This window comes from Carassius auratus, unplaced genomic scaffold (assembly GCF_003368295.1).
Source record: "Carassius auratus strain Wakin unplaced genomic scaffold, ASM336829v1 scaf_tig00003633, whole genome shotgun sequence".
Taxonomy (NCBI): domain Eukaryota; kingdom Metazoa; phylum Chordata; class Actinopteri; order Cypriniformes; family Cyprinidae; genus Carassius; species Carassius auratus.
This window is the reverse complement of record NW_020523535.1, coordinates 218904-235261: the sequence shown is the minus strand read 5'-3', so window position 1 is coordinate 235261 and position 16358 is coordinate 218904. Positions and strand designations below refer to the sequence as shown.

Sequence of the window (16358 nt, the reverse complement as noted above, 5' to 3'; positions counted from 1 at the left end):
CATAAAAATGTCCAGTTTTCTTGACATTAGAGGAACGTTTTTAAAGGCATGATGTTCCTCAAACATTATTTCAACTTAAGTTTGATTTAAAATTCAACATTATTTGTAACATCCCAAGAAGTGTAGTAGAGATAGTAGATGTTAGTAGAGTGTTATTTAAAGGTTACTAAAGATGTTCCTGAAACATTCTTTCAAACATTTAAACACCTGTTGTGAATAAGTACTGGAAGAAAGAGAAATAGGAACACAAAGTACAACTTTCTTCAGCTACAGCCTTAGATGAACTGAAGATAAAAGACAACAGATCTCTCAAGATCTGATAAAACAACTCCACAAACAGCATTACCAGCTTCACTTACAGTATTGCTAAGCAGATTGACTTTATTTCTGTCACACGTCTACTTAAGTTCTTATTGAGAATTAACAGAAGTTTAGATATTGACGTCTTATTGAAAATGTTTTGTTTGTCATCACCTTCATGGATGTCAGTGTTTAGCTGGTCTCTCATTTGCCTGTTATTAAAACAAACATGTTGTTTGTCATTTGCTTTATGAATGCAGAACTGTTTTCTGAAATACGTGCAATGGCTAAAAAAAATAAAAAAATGGCCTAATGGTTAGAGAGTCGGACTTGCAATCGAAAGGTTGTGAGTTCGAGTCTCGTGCCGGCAGGAATTGTTGGTGGAGTGAGTCCAAGTACAGTTCTCTCTCCAGAGAACAGACGGCACCGAACCCCCAACTGCTCACTGGGCACTGCAGCATAAATGGCTGCCCACTGCTCTGGGTGTGTGTTCACAGTGTGTGTGTGTGTGTTTACTGCTCTGTGTGTGTGCACTTCAGATGGGTTAAATGCAGAGCATGAATTCTGAGTATGGGTCACCATACTTGGCTGAATGTCACTTCACTTCCAACTAAAACAAACACTGATCTCCATGATGGTGAAACGTTTTCAACAAGAGGTCAACATGTAAACCTCTGTTAATTCCAGAGCAGGACAGTAACGGAGTACATTTACTTGATTACAGTACTTTAGTAAAATTTTGAGGGAGCTGTACTTTACTCGAGTATTATTTTTGGGGAGTACTCATTGCTTTACTCAAGTACATTTGAAAAGCAAAAATTTTACTCTTTACTCCGCTACATTTCTATCCATAACCGTAAGTACCCATTAATTTTTCAAAAATAAATAAATAAATAAATAAAAGGGAAAAAGAACAATCTCGGAAACCTCCAATTTGTTTTTTTCCCCTCAAACGTGTGTGTATATATATATATATATATATATATATATATATATATATATATATATATATATATATATATTAAAGAATTTGCATTTAAAGTTCCAATAATAGTTTTTTGTTGTTTGTTTTCTAACAAGACTTAAGTTAATAGATGGATTATTCATGTATAGTGGGATGACAGAAGGTGTAAATGGCCAAGCATTATGCCAGAAGAAAGGCTATAATGGCTGAATTCAAACAATGTGAGAGGAAGGGGCTTAATACTGTTACTCAAATGAGCTGGATTTTATTTTTCCTTCTCTGTACGCTGACCTAAACACAGCTGATTAGCTGATTTTCTTTAATCATTATTATTTTCTCTACTTTGTTCTATGCTGCGTGTATAACACGGTCAGGTTCAGAGGTGTGTCAGAACATTGCTATATTGCCTTCTTTGCTGGTTTAGGTTTAATGATATTACACATTAATGTAAGCTGAGCATTTGCTTTGATGTTCTTGAGTATGCAGTGTGTTTAACACAGTCAAGTTCAAATGTGGGTGCAAAAAATCCATTAAAACTCCAGCAGAGGTTTATCAGAGCGTTGACATTGTACTATTGCCTTGTGGGAAAGTGAGAAATGTTAAATAAAGAAACATGGTAAAAAGATGAAAATGACTTGATTTTACTTTCAATTCCTTTTACATTCTTTCAATATCTTTTCAATTCAAGGTATTAAAATTAATTTTTTTCATAATTCCATGTAGGACATTTCTGTACATAAATGTAAGCACTGTGGCAGTAATAATGCAATATTTAGAAAATCTACTCTTGTACTATAATACTCAAGTACTTCAGTACAAGGGGCATCTGTACTTTTACTCTGTCCGCCTCTGATTAATTCTCAGTTAGAACTTCTTTGACAGAAATAAAGTAAATTTGATGAGTAAATCTGTAAGTGAGCTAGTAATGCTGTTTGTGGAGTTGTTTTATCTGATACTAAGAGATTTAATGTATTTTATCTTCAGTTCATCCAAGGCTATGTCTAAAGAAAATTGTACTTTGTGTTTTTATTTCTTTTTCTTCCAGTGCTTATTCACAATAGGTGTTTGAATGATTAAAAGAATGTTTCAGGAACATCTTACTAACCTTTACATAACATTCTACTAACATTAAGGAATCTGTATATTTTTATGTTCTTAAAATGTTACAAATCAATATTCCTAGAATGTTGAATTTTAAATCAAAATGAAGTTGAAAGAACATTTGAGGAGCATCATACCTTTTGGAAAACATTCCTCTAACATCAAGAAAAGTGGATATTTTTTATGTTCCTAGAACAAATGAATGTTCTTGTAACAAAATTCTGTTAGCTGGGTAGGTTTTTTTCTGGGTGTTTTTAAGATGTTCTGGGTAAAATCCACCTTTCAAGCTACGCACATTGTCTTTGGCGCATAAAAGGTTATTCTATTGCATCAGACTGTAAAACACCTTTTGCCATCACTGTAACTTTAGTGTGAATACTCATTGCATGAGAATTCAATTCCAGCAAACTTAATTTAACTGCACAACTGATTTACCCTTGGTCTGAATAATTAACAAATCAGACTTTATGAAATATTGCATAGAGAGGCACATAAATACACAGATTTAAAATATATACTGCTATACATTAGATCACAGATTTGACTCTTGCTTTGAGCTGTAAAAAAGTAAATTTTATATTTTTGGAAGTAGTTTATGATGTGCATGCCAGGCTAGTGTCATTTTAGTAGCATCTCATATTGGACAAAATGTCGCTATTGGGCACTTTAAGATTGTGATCATAACCTAAAAACATAACTGATTATTTAGATTAATATTTAAACCTATGCAAAATGAGAGTGATAATGACAGCACCAACAACTTACCAGTATTGAGATCATCACAGCAGACTTCTATTGAGTCAGAGGAACAGTCACTGAAGTCATCCAGAGATATGTCCTCCTGAATTTGCAGTCTTTATAAAAAATAAATGAAATAAATAAAGAAAAAAAAAGAAAAAAGAAAGTTCATTAGACACATTAGAAGCTTTTTAAGCATCTACTCTGCCCCAGAATTCCCAGCTGGCATACACAGCAAAGGAGCTACACAGTCTCTGAGAGCGGGACAGAAACATAAACTGCATGACAGATTAGGCGCTGGAAAGATTACGAGGGAAAAAAGAAGGTTAATCTATCAGCGTAAATGACAGACTGTCATATTTGTCAAAACTAGATGAAATGTGGAGAAAAAGGGTGAAAGAAACCAAAAAAGAGAGATTGAGCTAAGCACAGACATATGTGAGGACAGGCAGAGGAAAGACAAATTATAGCAACAGAACTGAATTGCTAAAAAAGTAACAAACCATGTAATACAAGAAATGTACAGCAGTTAAAACATGTTAAGGCATTTGGAAAGCACTTGAAACTCTGTAAAATATAGCCTAATAAAAGTATAATTCAGTTTGTTGCACACTAGCTTGATAAAAGTGCATTTTCAATTCAGTTTCTGCAAGATTTTCTACCATTCATCATAACAAAATAAATAAATAAAAAATAGTTTACTCGATCTGTTGCTTCAAATATTTGTCTTTTGGATGTTTCACGCTTAAAAGTTGTAACCCAGGATAACTGATTAAAAACAGATCCTAATGTAATCCTGGTTTGTCTTGAGTGAATTTGATCTATCCTGACTTAATTAAGCATGAGGCGTCAAGTTTTGAGACACTGTGCTTTTTGTAAACCCTGGTTTAATGATTTTATTTGCATATTTACATGGTTAACAATAGTATGTGCATCAAATTTAACTAATTTTCTATGAATCTTGTATCGATGACCTGAGAGGGCAACCTCTTGACCATGAATCTGACTCCCATTAATGTAAGCATGAATCTTAGCCTGGGTTTAAAAGTGAACTCTCTGAAAAACTGTACTTTTTTAAAAACAACAAGTGATTTTAATTTTCTAATCTATACCTAATAGGTTTACAGTAGTACCTTAAAGGTACATAGTATTAATTTAAGGTACTAAAGCCCATCTTTAAAAGGTAGATAAGGTCCCTTTAAGGTTCCTATCCCAGTTACAACATGTTGTATCTCTAAAAGTACAATTTCGAGAAAAAAAAAAAATAGGGGGTAAAAGCACTATTAATGTGTTAGCCCAGGGTTACCCATAGTGTGACAAGAATTTAAGTGTGGTACACCTACTCTATGAAACGTCCTTGATGAAAATACCAGCATAGCTAGTCGAGGTGCAGATGGCTTTGATGGCTTAAATAGCAAGCCAAAAAGGTGGTAGAGAAAAGCATCAACTATGGTGGTCCACAATAAACTAAATCTGCACTAACCAAAATACGAAGACTTGGCGTCCATTTCCCAAAGCATTGACTCAACTAACTAATATCCATCTATGATCATAAGTTCAGTCATTACTAACAACGATTTAGCATTTCCTGAAACCGTTGTTCACAAATAACATCGCAAACTTGTGTGGTTGGACCAATTCTCAACCTGTAGTTAAAATCATAGTTTCTTGTTAATTTAGCCAGTTTAATAGCACCGCTGATCTTTTCTGGTCCTGGTCTAAGCTAATCTCTTAATCAAAGTAGTGCTACAATCCTTCAGTACATTTTCCATAACTTACCTGTATCTGAAAGGTGCCACAGCAGCCATATTGACCTTAGGTGACTGTTTGGCTTTGAGCATCTCAACACAGGTCTCCTGCTTCGGGAATGCAGTAGTCTCGAGTGGTGGTTTTTGTGGGACCTCCGGGCTGAGGTCATCTGGGGTGCACATCTCCTCATCTGAAAAACTACTAGAGGCACTGTTCTGCAGGGACACTCTCTCTCGACAGACTCTGAGGAGACCCATATCTACATTAGTGGCTGCTGGACCAGGCCTCACGTTTTTGTTACTAAATCTGAATGAAGGGATTCCTGTCTTGCTGTGACTACTTCCAGAAGCAGTGCTCTGCTCGATACATTTGAGTTCTTCTGAGATCAAACTGTTATCGTTTTTCATTCTTCCCATCGGAGAACGAAAGATTCCACTCTGAAAGTTCTTGTTGCCATTGGACCGAAGGTCAAGCAAACTCTTGGACCCATCCAGAGCACCCCTCGAAAGTGGGGACTCTTTCCGTCGAACTTGAGGACTGCTATGGACTGATCCAGAGTCTTGGGTCTGAGTTTGAGGACTCGTGGAAGAACGTTGACTAGGTGGACTGCCTCTTAGTAGCAGAAGCTGGTTTCTGAGTGTGGTGTCCTTCAGCACATCTCTGGAGGAGACATCTGTAGGGCTGCTGCTACAGGAGGCTTTGTTGCTAATGGGGACATGTGTGGGTGGTCTCTGAAGGCCACTACTGGTGCTCTTGGGCTCAGGTTTTGGGGAGGGGAGTCTGGTCCTATGCAGAGGAATGCCGGAGCCCGGCTGGACTCGTGGAAGACTCTTCACATTCACTCCCCCACTCATGGTGGCACCAAATCAGAAGCTGAAAAAAAAGGGGAACAAACACCATTAGAACCTAAGAACCAGTGCTTGTTTCTGAATTGCATTCACACTTATTCTCTTCTGTCCTCTCCATAGCCATTGGTTTGTTGAAGGAAAATCCTTCAATGCAAATTCAATCTGAGAGGTAATTTCACCAATATAAAGGAAAACATGTAAGACACTGGTTTTGGTTTTGCATAGTACTGGATGTCTGATATGCATTTTCTGGAACCCATATAGGAGTTACAATGGTTTGAAGTACCATTTCAAACTAAAATCTGCAGCTCTCAAGGCATTGCTCTGAGCAGGTGGAAATGGTGGATTTTGGATGAAAGGCCATCCCTATCGGCCTGGTTATGATGACTCTTTTTGTGTAAGCGTCAATGCTTACAAAATTACAGTAACAACTATATAAGATATTTCAGTTGATGAAAAAAGCCTAGGAACCCCTGGCCAAAGAGTCTCAAAGAAAAAGAAGTGAAGTCAGTACAGAAGCTCAAAGAAACTACTCTATTTAAATGGTACTCACGAATACATTCCCACCTGTTGCATTTAAACACAAATTGCATTGGCTGTTTAACCAAATCTGGGAAAATTTCCTCAAGAGCTTCTCTAAGCAAAATCCTGCCAAGTGGGAAGGCTTTGGCATGAGTGGTTACGAGTCTTGTGAAAGAATTCAAGTGAAAGGACAGTCGCTATTTGAAATACTTGCTTTAGAATCAAAGCAGGTGATTATATCAATCAAATTTTGTTAGGCCAACAAAACTCTTCCCAAATAATATAAAGCTCCATCTGGTCACCCAAATGAATCTACTAGCAATAGCAATGCAGAGATTCACAGTGGTTTAGTCAAAGACCTTTAAACCCCTGCCAGCTCTGTTTTTCTGGCAGATATATCTGACATTCAGTGCCCAAATGTCCTAAAGGCTTTCATCCCAGCCCAAAGACTGGCCAAAATGGCCAACACTCGCTGTTTACTAACAGTCCCATGGTAACTATGACCTTCAAATGTACAGGCACAACTCAATCCATCGAACCCAGGGCCCTGCAAACAACAGGCAGTAATGCTTTCTGGCAAACCAAAATCAGAGCAAGTGTTGCGATTCAGAGACTGTGGGACACCCCACGAGTGCAAGCAGAGTCATCTGCGGTCTGAATTCAAGTCGCAAAACCTCACAACAAATTTCACATTGAAGACAGGACGCAATACAATAGAAATGATTTAAACGGTTTACATATCTTTAGTTGTTAAATGTTAGACTTGGGAATGTTTAGTTTTCCCTGAGAGATAAACAAGAAAATTACTTCAAGTACAGAGAGGCAGTAAAGACACTCCTCACTTAATCTACTTTTATTCATGTCTTTTTAAAAGTTAAGTTATATTTAGCCACAAAACTAACCAAGTACATTTGTCTAATCACCAAGCACTAAAAGCATAAAAGTTCATTTTATTTAATGAAATAACTGTCTATATATCAGTGTCGTAAGAATTTAAAATCAAAATATCAAAACTACATCTATTAAAATGTTTAGCTTTTTTCTGTACTGAAATAAAGATGAAGTAAAACATAAATAGATGAAAAACTTGAATAAATTAAAACTAAAACTGCAATAAAATGAAAAAACTGCTTGAGAATGAAAAAAAAATATTAATAAAAAAGCACATTCAATTACTATTAATTAATGTAAAAGTTTAATGAATTTGTATAATACATTTTATAATGAAGTATAGTATAAAAGTATATTATAAATAATTCTACAAATTTCACTATATATATTGCTGTCCTTCAATTTAAAATGTCTGTCATATTATTGCTATAGTTGCTGGTTAACAAATAATCAAAAACAAAAAAACTTGAGTCAACTATTTGTTTAAGGTACTGTGCTCTCGGAACAAGAGTAATTTGTATCAATGTCAGATTAGGTGAAGTTATCACAATTTTGGCATGTTGTCACAAAATGTATTTTTTTCTCAGGGCTGTAACAGTGAAAATACCAAATAGCTTCTTTTTTTTTTTTTTTTTATAAACAAGACTTCAATGAATCCCTCCCTATGGTATACAGAAATGGAGTTTTGTCAAATAAGCATTACAATTTTCACTGGATTGAAAAAGTGTGACAACTACCCACAGCATTTACTGTTTCTACAACTAGACTAACAGGAGCAGAGAACGTCTGATAAAACAAAGCAAAATTCCATCACAGCCTTTTCCAAATTCTGCTTTAATGTAGTTCGGGTTACTTTCACCCACAGTCCTGTCACAACAGGATAAGATCAAGCCAAATAAAATATAACAGTGAGAAATATTACACAAAAATTACAAAAAATTACTTTAGAAGCCACATGTACTAAAATCAGTTTCAGCAGGCTGAAAATATAAATACAGAAAGTTAACATTGTTTCTAACAGGTCAGCATTATGATCAAAATTAACTGAGTTTGACAAGACAAGTCAGTCTTATAGATGCACATATTTTATTTTATTTATTTTTTAATTCAAAAGCAAAGTGGTTTTCTTAAAAATCACCAAAACATTTGAACAGAGAACAGATACAATATCACAAATTATTTTTTTTTTTACCTGAGCAACCTGACTTTGGCTTACAGCAAACTAACCCGATGTTTCTAATGTTTCATGAGCTTGTGCTGGAGTAAAGAGAGGCGGATAGAGAGAAGAAGAGATAGTGTGTCTACCATGTGAGTTCTACAGTCACATGATGCTCAAAACTCAGACTAAGAAGTTTGTTTTTGCCAATTAAAGCATTAACAGATTGTCCTTTGAAAGCAGTTACTGGTTTCAATAGTGTTATATAACCAAAGGCTGAGTGTCCAGAAAACCATTACAAATGTTCACCGTAGTATTTGTACTTATAGCAAAAATAGTTGCTACAGTTATTATGACTTCTGCAAAATGATTATACATTTATGTTGGATGTTATACTCTAAGAATCTTTAAATAACAATAATAATAATAATAAAAATGATGGTGAACACCAAGTGTCTCAACAATTCTAGCATGTATAATTTAAGGCTGTTAAACAATTTAAATGTAATATAATAAATTACATAATGTGCATATTAAACTAAATTAATTAAATTAAATTAATCACTTTGGGCTGAGAAATTACCAGTCATGCACAGTTACTTGAAACTATTAAATAAAATATATTTTTATAATAACATTTTTATGTGATTTTCAATTGCATTTTGCAGCCAATTTTATTATTATTATTTTTAAAAACTGACATATTTTCAAAATGATGTGGCAAACCTGAAGGAACATAATGTATAGATTCTGCACATACATTTAAAAGCAAACTACTATTTTTAAATTTCTTAAATAAATATTAAAAGGACACGTTGCTGTAATGAATCTAAGGTTATGGAAATGAGTTTCATGATTTCGGTAATGATAACAGGCATATGTATGTGGTATAGTCAGACAAATAATATCTAATGTAGAAAATTAATTAGATAATATTAGCATAAATTAATTTTCAGTGCTTCAAAACTACAGTAGATAACATAGATACGGTAAAAACACCAGGGGCCATTTTCAAGTGTTTTTATGTGAAAATCAGCTCTTAAATCTGTGAAAAGTTAGTGGTAGTCAAGAGGACTCCGAAATCACAAAGACTAAATCGTAAACAATCATAAAATAACTGTTTGCACAGCAATCCAGTTTGGATTTATTTTACCTTTGTACTAAATCTTACTGTCATATCAGCCAAAATAATTATAGTCTGTTAATGAAAAGGCTTATTATACATATAACAATTATTTATAAGATGCAGACATGTTGAGGCTGACAATTAGCTGAACTATGCTTGTTTAATTAGTGACACTTGGTATCCTATATTTTAAAAACTTTATTTGAATATGGCAACATGATACCTCATTCTACAATATTTCTATCATAAGATGACTGACAGAGACAGTATACCTTGGCCTTTACATGAAACGGTAATGCACTACACCCTTCAGAGAACTCACTTCAAGGGATCTGCCCTTCAAAGGGAATAGATCATAGGGATACTCACTTCCATTTAGAATGCACCATCAGATGTACTACATCCACCATGTTGTCATTGTCATGTGATCTGCCAGTGCCAATTGTATCACATCACTTCCATTCATAAATCCTCTCCCCCACGGACTCATGGGATAGTAAAGTATCCATCAGAATCACACTTCAGAATATCTCAGAAAGTAGTAGGTCTTCCGGTTACTTTCCGCCTACTGTAACTATGAATTTGGACAAGCTACCCTTATGGCATACTGTTTCTCCTACTATAGTAGAGGAGTAATTACTCATGTGATTTTGCTAAACTGTATAATATTATGTAAATATAAGACATATCCTGAATTTCTGATGACATCTTCTTTTTATGTTTATTTCACACTATAACTAGAAAAGAGGAAGAGATGATTGGTTCGCGTACCACTAAAGCATTCAGTCACGACACATTAAAGAGCCACAAAACAGTATATTTTGCTTGAATTTCTTTGAAAAATAAATGGTTAGGGTTAGGGCTAACTAGCCCAAACCTAACCCTAACCTAAAGCTGATACTTTGTTTCATACCAAAATAACCTGCTCTGTCTTGTCTGTTGTCACTGAATAACAAATAACAACTTGCTACAACCAAGGTTTGCAGAGGAGCATCTCTGAATGCACACAGGGTCAGAATTTAGCGGAAACAACATAAAAACATGGATCCATCCAGCCTTGTATTATTGGTTCAGGTGGTGTAGTGGCCCCTTAGTACCAACTGAGCATTGTTTAAACGCCACAGCCTACCTGACTATTGTCCATCTAAAAGGGGGTCCAACCCTGTACTAGCAAGGTGTACCAAATAAAGTGGCCAGTATGTGTATTTTGGTCTTTTGGTATACTGGTTTTTATACACTACTTTATATAGTAGAGAAGTAAGCATTTTCGGAGTGTGATACCAACACTAAAGTTAGGATTCACCCACTCATTTTGCTATTTCCATGAATTACCGGTTCCATGTATCAGTTTCTCTAAAAGCAGCAGCTGAACTGTTAATATCTATTATCACAGAGAAGAGCTGCAGTTTAATTGCCACTATGAAGCATCATTTATTTGGGCCTTCATATACGCCAAACTCTACATTAGTCAAACCCTCATCAGTACCGCACTGGAAAGGAAAGTAAGATATTGCAACTGAGGACCTTTTATGTGAACGACATCTTTGGCTCATGATCTTGAAATAAATATCTGTCTCTCAAGTCTGTTCTCGGTTATCGAATCCACTGACAATGATTGTCTGTTTTCATGTTCTATGATATTTCGATTCAGAGAGAGGAAGAATGAGCCACACAGGTCGTGAATGACTGCAGACGGACACTGAGCCCATCAATATCCATCCTTTTCTTTGTTTTTTAAATTAATAATCCTATAAATGTCAGTGGAGGTCTGGGGCTCTACAGATGCCCTAATTATAATCATTAGGAGTCCAGCGGCAGCAGATGGGACCCCGCTTTGGTGTGTAATGCAATGGAAATTTCCAATCTGAAAAAAGTCAATCAGACACATGCCTAAACACAAGGTATGAGACAGTACGTACGTTATTTTTTGTTCTATCTATTGTATGGTTGTAGCTAGTATGTTGTATTTTTATTTGATTTGTGATGGTAGCTTATATATAAATATAAGTATAAGAAAAAAAACGTATTTATTTTATATATAATGGAAGCCAATATATGTGTTTATATATATATATATAGATAATGTGTGTGTTAGATAATGTGTATGCTTTATTTTTTATTAATATATGATAGTAGCTAATGTTATATATATTTATATATATATATATATATATATATATATATATATATGTAATGATAGCTAATATGGATGTATGCATTTTTTTATTTTTTTGTATTATTATTTTTTTTTTTCTAGTTGTAATTTGTGCATGATTGCAGCTAATATACATTTTGTTTTTGTTTTATTTTATATATGATTGTACATAATATGCATTTTTCTCATGTATGATGGTATCTAACATACTGTGTTTTACTTTTATGTATGATGATAGCTAATGTGTATGTTTTATTCGTGTTTTATTTTAGGATGCCAGCTAATATGTTTGATTTGCTTTTATGGATCATGCTAACTATGTCTTATTTTAGTTTTATTTCATCATTCTAGAAAATATGTATGTATGTAGGCACGCATCAACCTACACATACTCAACACCAGGTGCTGCTTAGACTAGTCTTACAACTTGTCTCACAAGTGATCTAACGTTTTTCTTCGAGACAGAACTTTTTCATGTCTGTTGTAGAAAAATGTACACTGATCTAATATGATTCTGAAAAGTAACTGCTAGTTTGTGAGGCTAGTTGTTGACACAGTCTTAGTAACTACGTTTATGTAACCAGCCCCATGAACAGAGACCTGTTTTATTAACAAGCAAAGATGCTCATAAAGGTGAAACACACAGGAGGTTTCACATGGAGTTTATCTCGGGCTGTGCTGACCTCACACCTGACGTCTACCTCCTTATCACGAGTCAACACATGGACTGATTGGACTGTTGACATGGAGGCTGTCAGGCAAACAACACTCAAGGCTGACCTGTCTGCTAAACCCAACAGAAGACCCTTATTTACTCTGAGAGACCTCATGAGAAAGTGCGTCTGCAATCTGCTCTGCACTGATTACAAAACGAGCTTTAGCTCAGTCTGAATCTGTGTAAAGTCTGCCACCTATTGCTTGGCATGAGAAGTTGCACAAACAGAATGGTTTCATTTTCCGATGAATATCCAAACATGACACTCTCATTTTATTTCCATATGTTCCATAAAAGACAATACGAGTGTGACCACCAAACACTGAGTCTTCAGCACTTTTCTGAAAGCACTGAGAGTCCACAAACCCTATTATCAAACGAAATTTGCATTTCAAGTGGGTCCTTGTTCCCTCTGGATGGCATACAAACAAAACAGAATTAATAGCACGGCCTTGTTGCGATTGAAAGTTAGTTAGGCAGCTATTTGTGGTAAATACATTGAAAAATTCAGCATGTTGCAGTGATTGTTGCAACAGTAAAACTGTAATCAGTTTTATCTTAATCTAATTTAAATCATGTATGGTAACTAATATTTGTTTTACTTTATGTTATGTATTCAGGTTGAATGATGTTAGCTAATGTGTGTTTGTTTTATTTTATGCATTATGGCAGATAATATATATATATATATATATATATATATATATATATATATATATATATTTTTTTTTTTATTGTAGCTTGTTGTATTTTATGTATGATTTTAGCTATTAATTATGTTTTGTTTCATCAAATGCATGATGTAAGGTTATGTGTAGTATGTTTTATTTTATGTATGATTGTATTTTATAAGCAGTGTTTATTTATTTATTGATTTTTTTGTGTATGATGGGAGCTTAAACAGTATGTTTTATTTTTATTATATTTCATTCATGATGGTAGCTAAAATGTATGATTTACGTGTTTTATTTTAAGCATTTGTCTTTAATTTTTCCATTCGATTTGTCTTAATTTACCCAAATTACCCAAATAAAAAATTCTAAAACAACTTAGCTGTGATTGTCGCTTTTTAGTCAGCTGCCACAAGACTTTTAACTTTAATTGCAGCTAACACATGTTCTGAATGTACCTTCTACTTCACTAAAAGCCATGTTGCTTGACCAGTTAGATGAAGTGTGAGAAACACGGCCGAGAATGAGCCGGTTAATCACAAACCAGTGTGTTTTCACTTGTTGAGTGCCAGTGTGACTCCTGAAGACAAACACAATGGACACCCGGTCAGTGGTCCCTCTCCTTTACACTCGGTTCACTTCAGTTCAGCACATCTGAAGAGACTCAGAATCAGCTCTGACCCTCCTCTACTGCTGACTATTGTGGGTAGGTGTGTGTGTGTAATGAGAAAAGGTTAAAAAGGGTTGAGTCTTTCCCGCAGCTCTACAGTATTTGATTCTGTCACTCATCAACTAACCTCACTCTGTATCTGATGTTGCCACAATGTAATATACTTAATGCAAACAGCATGTGTTACAAAGCACATTCATTTAAAAAGGATGGAGACAAATATTTATACTTAAAAAAATTAGTGGCTTATAATAAACAGATGTTATGGACATCAGTCTGCAACTGAAAAATGATTGTATGCAATATGTTGCTTTTCCCTCTGTGAAGAATTTGTCCATTTAATCTAATCATCACAACAGTACTTGAGAAAATATAATATAATATAATATAATATAATATAATATAATATAATATAATATAATATAATATAATATAATATAATATAATATAATATAATATAATATAATATAATATAATATAATAAAACCTTGATTTGATTTGATTTCTACCCCCTTTTTCTCCTTTTATTGTAAACCATTTCTATAGTATAACAATAAAATATCAAAGTATCACAAAAAAATCATAAAACATTTTCATGGTTAAATCAATATTGTTAATTTTGTTAATCAATAAAATTCTCATTTATAAAAGTTATTTTTTTTATCATTTTTTTTATTTTTATTTTTTTAACAACATTGCCTGATTAATCAGTTTTTGCCATGTTTTCCCACCTTAGTTATTGGAATAAACACTCTTGGTCTGTTATTAAATTATATTAAATTAAATTAAATTAAATTAAATTAAATTAAATTATAATTATTATATTATATTATATTATATTATATTATATTATATTATATTATATTATATTATATTATATTATATTATATTATATTATATTATATTATATTATAGCAGTTGTTATATTATAAAGGCTGTGTGTCCAGTCAAAGTCTACAAAGTTTTTGGCACAAACCCATCCGTCACTAGGAAGAAATTAGCCAAATTAGAAAATTGCCAACATGACATGCCCTCAACCTCAAATAATCTGAACAAAACTACTCAAAAGAAGATACGACCTAGTTCTGGACTACATTAATACAGGTTTAGATGCAGATAAACATGGTTTGTGACGTCCATATTTTGTATTATTGGTTGCTGTGAACATGAAAGCAGTGAAATCCAAAAAACATTTATAAACCAAACTCTAAAGACAAGTCTGTTGAGTTATTCAAAAGAAGGCATCAGGATCTCAGCCTCACTGAGCCTCAAATAAGTGTGAACTTAGCCACAACCGTCACTCATCACACCGCAAAGCACAAAAGTGGATAATCATTTAGATTCTGATTTAATTTCTTTTTTATAACTTCAGTATTTTAGCATATAGGATATAATGACACGGTTAAGTAGAGTAAAGCTGCTGCCAAACACATCCACCGGTTTCACAGCATCAGGAATCACTGTATTCAAATAAAATCACACAATCACCTGATGTGAATTTTTCAAACATCCACTCTGTCCTGAGAAACTATCATCATCTTCCCATAACACAGTGACAATCAATCAATCTCACACATCCAATAACTACAATTCAAATAACATGTCAGTGTACCATCTCTTACCTTACGGCTTCACCGTACAGTACGTTTCTTTCTACTGCCGTTGAGAAGCGCGGGCTACGGATCCGTGTGCGATCCTAAGAAACAATAGGATGTGTTTTTTCCTGGATTACTTGCATCCTTCGGCATGCTTTCACAATGAAACACAAAGTCCACTTGGAGGAAACAGGAAATTGTTTCGCAGGGCAGGGAAGCCCTCGGCCAATCAGCCGTTTTCAATTCTGTCAACGCGAGGAAGTCTTACTCATTCACAAAAGTTATTGAAAGCTGACCTAACTCTGAAGTCATATTTCTGATATGACCCACAAGGACAATCTCCAAACAATGTTCAAAAACCCAGTATCCTCCAGTTAAATGAAGCAGTTCAACTAACCGGATCCATTCTGAAAGCATGGCTCTCTGAGAGTAAACACACACGTACTCTCTGCAGTCCCCAAACTCACTGTCCCGTCGCACATGATGGCTCACTAACAAGTGTCACACTGACTCATCGATCCTGCGTAGCCCTGACTCAGAACGACTCACTCATTACTCCTCCAAACACAGCCAACAGATGAAAATCTACATCCACATCTGGCACAAAGCACTTCCTGTCTGGAATCCAAGCATCTCTGCTGCTTCTCTGCTACAGAGATGCCTGAGGGTTGTATCTTGCCATCCCTCTCTCTCTCTTTCGATCACGTCACACCCCTCCTGCCGCAGTCCGCCTGCAGTCCAGATCCCCCCCTCCCTTATCGCTCCCTCTTTGGCTTTTTCTCTCACTATCTGCCAGTAAATGGAGCCGTTGGCTGGGCTTCTGCTCGGTGTGAAATATAAGCTACCTGGGCCATTAGGAGGATGAAGATATCAGACATGAAAAACAGTTTTGGGATGTGGGTGAACGACTCTGATAAAGACTCGTGATGCTGCAAATACGACTGTGTGTGTGTGTGTGAGGGTTATTATAGCAGTGGTAGAATGATAAGGCTGTAAATAAATAGTAAATAGAGTTTTTAAAGGCTTGTGGTTTCATTTAACGAATTAATTTTTGTTAAATCGTCACCTACATTCTACGTATAACCAGATGTTTGCAGATGGCCATGAACAGTTTAGTGTAATAGTTAACAAAGTACATATAACACATTAAGCTCCAG

General features: G+C 34.7%; 1 protein-coding gene across 1 annotated transcript in view; it reads right to left on the bottom strand.

Annotated features, from left to right (window-relative positions):
- Nucleotides 1-15919, bottom strand: part of LOC113070266 (neuron navigator 1-like) — a 120536-nt gene extending 104617 nt beyond the window's left edge. The window contains exons 1-3 of the mRNA XM_026243496.1: nucleotides 15229-15919; nucleotides 4883-5725; nucleotides 3131-3219 (exon numbers count right to left, since the gene is read on the bottom strand). Of these exons, the coding sequence (XP_026099281.1) occupies nucleotides 3131-3219; nucleotides 4883-5706 (913 nt within the window). The 5' untranslated portion in view covers nucleotides 5707-5725; nucleotides 15229-15919. The remainder of the gene's footprint in view (nucleotides 1-3130; nucleotides 3220-4882; nucleotides 5726-15228) is intronic.
- Between the last annotated feature and the right edge of the window lie 439 nt (nucleotides 15920-16358).